This window comes from Carassius gibelio, chromosome B21, assembly GCF_023724105.1.
Source record: "Carassius gibelio isolate Cgi1373 ecotype wild population from Czech Republic chromosome B21, carGib1.2-hapl.c, whole genome shotgun sequence".
In the NCBI taxonomy this organism is placed as follows: Eukaryota; Metazoa; Chordata; class Actinopteri; order Cypriniformes; family Cyprinidae; genus Carassius; species Carassius gibelio.
Window position 1 is genome coordinate 24,813,197 of NC_068416.1, and position 6,000 is coordinate 24,819,196.

Sequence of the window (6,000 nt, forward strand, 5' to 3'; positions counted from 1 at the left end):
GAATCCTGAAAATAAAAATGTATCATGATTTTCGCAAAAATATGAAGCAGCAACGCTATTATAATAAGAAATGTTTCTTGCGAATCACATTGACATATTAGAATAATTTCTGAAGAATCATGTGACAATGAAGACTAGAGTAATGATGCTCAAATTACAGCTTTGATCACATAAAATAAATAATATTTTATTTTATATAAAAAATAAAAAATAATGCCACATTGGTGAGTAGAAGAGACTTAAAAAATTATTAGCAGTCCATATCTTTTGATTGGTACTGGTACTGAAAAAATATTGTTTATTTACAATATAGTTTGTACTTTTTGCATTTGCATCAAGATACAATTCATTATTACTTCTCTCTAAATCAGTCTTATTTAAATAAACATTTCAATAATCTCAAAGCAGACAAATCTCAGCCACTATTTCAGTCTCTGGCTAAATATTCACACAAATGCATACTTCAAAATGCAACAGAAACAGTATGCAGTACCTTTGACGTACTGTCTTCAAAGTATTTTGACTTGGGACTACTTAACCTTAATCTTGCATGCTATTTAGGACAAATACAATGTAAACTTTGGTGCAGCCAAAGGGTTTATTCAATCTGGATGTAATCTTTGAATTCAAGATAGTCTAAATTTGCTGTGGTATACGGTTCCAAGTTACACTTTTAGGGTCGGATGGTGGGTGTACGGTGCACAGATCCTCATGCTTTGGAAACATCTATTTGCAAGCAGAAAACATCATTGTAATCAATTCCTGTTTATGCAGTTGAACACAACAGGTACTGTATACACAAACGCAGGAGAGCACAATCTATGGGATCCCTGTCATGGCAGCAGCAAATCCACAAACTATCTGGATATTTGTGTTGTTTTTCTGAGAGGCTAGAGAGATTGGAGTCAGGCAGTAGAGGACATTACTCAAGATCAGAAATCCAGAGCACCAAATAAGGCAGAACAGGGATCTCCTCTGCTTTTGCCTGTTTCCATCCAAGAATCACTCCCTCTTTAAGAAAAAAAAAAAACACTTCCAAACAAACAGAGCCATGTGTTTTAATCACATTAACCTTTCATATCAAGCTGTAAACCGAAAATTTGGAACAAGGTTCACTTAACCAATAAAACACCGGTATCTTAAAAAGTGGTTTACGTTATTTTTTAGTAGTACTTTGATCTCCACAAAGATTTTTATTCTGAATTTTCTAGTTCATGTAGCCTATGCATATGCTCCAAAAACCTAAAAACCAAAACAATTATCTTAAAAAAAAACTTTAATATCAGTCTCCAAAGAATTAAGAAGACCACACTGTATAAAATGAATTTTTATTTTTTTATTTTTTTTAATACATTCATTATTGAGTCCATGCAAACCACACTTAATCTCATCACTGTACAAATGGGATACATTTTGTTATTAAAATCAATGGAAATTTCTCACGGTTTAAAAAAACACCACTAAACAAATTCAGTAATGCATGTTAATCAAATAAACTTTTTATATCAAGATTTTTATATACAAATTTGGACAATGTTCACATAACCAATAAATAGGTATAAATGGTTGTACACTGATTTGGGGGAACTTTTAAGCACCACAGATTCTCTAATTCTCTAGTTTCATGTATGTATCAATGCTTCAGACAATCTGGAAACCAAAACACTGATCTGAAGAAGTTAAATATCAATTCCCAAAGAACGAGGTAGCAACTTAAGAAGACTACAGAGCCTAAGTGTTGGGTTTTTGCCAAAAACAATAGTTCTGGAGTCCATTGAAAACCACACTAAAGCTCATGACTCTAGAAATCAGATAAATTACACATTTAAAATCCCAGGAAAGTTAAGCCTGGGGAAATTAATATTCCTACATGAGATCTTCCAGGAATAGTCACAAAACCAGTTTAGAGATTTTTGTTCAGTTTCAGGAGTGAAACTTCACCTGCTGAAGGTCATGTCAAGTCTAATTATGTTCTTTTTTTCCCTTCCCAGAAAACCAATGTAGTTCCCCGTCAATGATCACTGGCCGTCTACCACAGACATCCTGCTGCATGCTGACTCTGGTATGATTCAAGGGTTCGTAATCTCTTGTACAGCTAAAACTCACACATACACACTCATACACAAGTTTGAAGAGTGATTAAACTCTTATCAATCTCAAGGGAAATGAGTTTAACCCCTGTGATGCCAACAATCAGTCTACATTATTCTTTAAAGATATAGCCCTACCTCCTCTGGGTCAACTATGACAGAATTCCTTGACATTTAAGTCAGAAATTAAATAAAAGAGAATAAAACAGGAATTCTTCTGTGAGGCCTAATCACTCTCTGGGATGTTTTCATTCATTCCCATGTGTTTCCCTGACTGCAGTGCACTGATTAGATGACATGACTGATCAGTACTGATCCACTACAGTGCAAAAGAGCTCATTCTGGTCACAAGATCAGGGATTAACCACCAGTCTAGAGTCTGGACCGACACTTCAGACCTGAATAGATGAATCCATTCTGATAAATATGACAGAAGTTCCAAATTTGTCACCAAGCAAGCACCATTAGAAAACACCAGATTTCATTAGAAATTAGAGAACCAGAGAACATTAGAATGCCTCTTTTCATTAGAAACTTGCTAACTTTATTACAAGCTTCATTGCAATTGCTTACTTTTCCTTGCTGTGAAGGAAATTGGTTATGTTTCTAAGACAAAAAAGTACATGGGTCTGGAATCTCCAATTAATTCTCCATACAAATGGCCTAATGATCCACTAGCAAGAAAATCATCCCCATAACTACTGCTAATAATTATGGTTAATGAACTGAAGTATACAAGTAGCCACCCCACTTTTGATACAAACTTGAATGATACTTTAAATCTTGATCAATGTAACAGGTGATAACTGTCTCATAAACTCATATTTCAATAGGGACCCAAGCTATCTAGCGATGAGAATATCAGAGAGAATATCTAGGTCACATTACCAAAATTTTGTCAAAAAAGCCCATTGTCTATTGTCAACAGTGACTGATGTAAGGGCAACCCACATAAAGATTCAAGATTTAAGAAATCACTTTCAAACTAAGCAGATCTCTATTTGTCAATGTGACATATGCCCATGACCAATCTGAACCTGTGGAGAAATCTTTTGCCCTCACATTATTTGTGATTGTGTGGATTCCTATTAAAATGACTGGATTTTGCCAGTGAAAAATTGTGTGACCACAAGTTTACCTAGAACCTAGCAACCACCCAGAAAATCCAAGCAACACCTATAAAACCAACCTGAGAAATGTAACAACATTGATGCATTGATCCCCACCAACTTCTACATTGGCAAAAAAATAAAAAAATAAATCTAAAAGCATAAATTACATTTACGTTTATACAGAAAAATAATTATTCCAAATATACCAAGAAAGAATAAATTCCCCTTCAAGAATCGATTCAGTTTAACTCAAGTTTACCCAAATGGACACCAAAGCTGAGCTTTACAGAACTACAATAGAATCTAGAATTCTGATGCCTATTATTTTTAATGCTTGGGCTCCAGCCGTGTGGGAGAATTCAACAGGAGCATGTGAAACTGTTTTATGAATGTAGCAGGTCAAAATCTGTTACTCACGCTGGTCTTGGTGTCACACCAAGAATCTGACCCTGTACTCAGCAATTACAGTCTAGATGCCTGAAGGACGCTCCCTCTCATTAAGAAGTGTGTGTGACATTCGGACTCTAGGGTCTGCACTGCACCTAAAGTGACCTTCATATGTGGAATGCATAATATGAGATATATTTCAATGAATGCATTATTTGATTATATAATATGACTTTTACACTTTAATAAACCAGATTTATCCCAAACCATATTTGACATTTGAAATATCAGAATGTCATTGCATTTGAAATGCAGTATAAAACTAGGCAGCATCTGCAAACAGGATATATTTTCTCAGAACTAACTAAAGTCACTTTTCAGAACCATTTTTACAATAAGTTTTAATCTAACTGACACAAAAATGGAACATTAATTGGAACATAACCGTGGATTAACATCAATCAATCAGAATGATTGGGAAAGGGCCAGAGTTTAGGACTATGATTGTTTGATAAAACTGATGTTGATCCAAAGACCAGCAACCAATAAGATCACAAGTGTCCACATCAAAATAATCTTAGTCACCAATGTAGTCATCACATTAACCACATCTATAGACACATCCCACTAACATAAAGTGCTGAAATACTGATTGTCTTCATTTTAAAAAGCGTAATGGTGTATAAAAGTTCTTTATGTAAAATGTTTTGCTTGAAAAGTGTGCTTGTGTGATAAGTTGCCACTTAATTTGACGTTTTGTTATGTAATGCAATGACATTTCCAACATTTTAAGTGCGACTTGAGTGTTTAAATACATGTAACACACTCTTTGGCATCTTAAGTTCACTATTTCAATTTCACTTCCAGCCACAAAGCATGGATCTTTCATTATATTTCTCTCAGGCATATAGGATAACATGCTGACGGACACATTCTGACCCTCTGAGGGCTTCAGGTGACAGACACACAGACATTTATCATCTGAAAGACAGGTGAGAAAGGAGAGACTTTACCTTCGATATGATTAAGGGCTCGTCGTGTTCAAGCCCACCTTTGAGCGTGAAACCCCAGGGCGCTCCACCCTGCAACTGAGCCTCGACGAACACCAACTTTCCCTTTTGGATCACGGCACTGTTGCTGCCTGGAAAACTATTATCCATCGCTGGAATGTTGGGGGAAAGAATGGACGAGGTCGTCCCTTAACGTTAGTTATTCAGTCAGCCAATAAACTCAGTCCAAGGATGTTTCTTCTCAGCCAAAACTTTAATGATATGATGGGTCATGTCTTCGATTTACTTCATTCGGAATCGCAGCGTAATATAACGATCCCGATTCTTGTTTCTAGCTCCTACCTTACATCCCTACCTGCCAGTCAGATTGAAGGGACGACACCACAACTTTTCCAACCTTTCAAAAATTTACATTTGCAAATAAGCAGTCAAATCTGATATCGTGTACCACTTTTCCGGGCAGTGGTCTCACTTTTAAACTCCGTTTGTCAGCCCTTGCTCGCTTCCGACTTCATTTTTACATCACAATAGCATTTGATTCATTTCACTGCGTCCGCAGAAAGACCGAGCGGCGGGCGCGCGCGCAGATTCCTGTCTGGAAGGGAAAAGTTCCAGCGCGAGCTTCCAAAATCATCGAATCGGTGCGAACCCGCGTTTCAACTTTTACAATAAATAGTTTTCAAGTTTTCTTTTCTCGCTCATGCGCTGAAACTCTACGCAGCCATGGATGAGAGAGTCTGCTGTCGACCCCCCCACCAACCCACCTAACTCCACAGTTCATCGGAATGGTGACGCGCATGCGCGAACCGTGCAAACCGCTCTACCACAGTAAAATAATACGACAGCTCCCAAAATCACGTACTATGGTGCCTCTGACCGAAAGTGACATGATGTAGTCAAATCACCGCCTTGTCCATCCACATCATGCATACAACATACAAACCGACTCTTATAACAAGTCTGGTCAAGTCATCCAATCCATATTTCGAAGAAGCTTATTTTGCAAGCTTAGTGTAGCAAATAATACAGTAACACTCACTAATAAGTTTGATTGATTTCTTAACCGCAGCTTAACTGCTTAAGGGAGTGGATAGTAGGTTTTCTTGCTTTTTTTTAGGTTAAACATTTCTCCTATCCCAGAACTGACCTTAAATGTTCTGTAGGCCTAAGGGATTTGTATTGAAATAAGCTACCAATCATAAATCTTCTCTGTTATCTGACAAATAAATGGCTGTGCTACTTTGAGAGTCGGAAACTTTGTAGACTGCAAACTACTTGAGTCTCTCACACACACACACACACACACACACACACACACACACACACACACACACACACACACACACACACACACCCTTTTCACCCAATCACGAACGCCCTCTACCTGTCAATCATTTTGCG

General features: G+C 37.1%; 1 protein-coding gene across 2 annotated transcripts in view; it reads right to left on the bottom strand.

The window, feature by feature from the left end:
• Nucleotides 1-5,421, bottom strand: part of LOC127985774 (protein Shroom3) — a 49,546-nt gene extending 44,125 nt beyond the window's left edge. Inside the window, exon 1 of one of the 2 annotated variants that reach the window (XM_052587921.1) lies at nucleotides 4,603-5,421. In XM_052587921.1, coding sequence (XP_052443881.1) covers nucleotides 4,603-4,749 — 147 coding nt within the window. In that variant the 5' untranslated portion in view covers nucleotides 4,750-5,421. The remainder of the gene's footprint in view (nucleotides 1-4,602) is intronic. The other variant, XM_052587922.1, reaches the window with a different exon arrangement.
• Nucleotides 5,422-6,000: the final 579 nt, after the last annotated feature.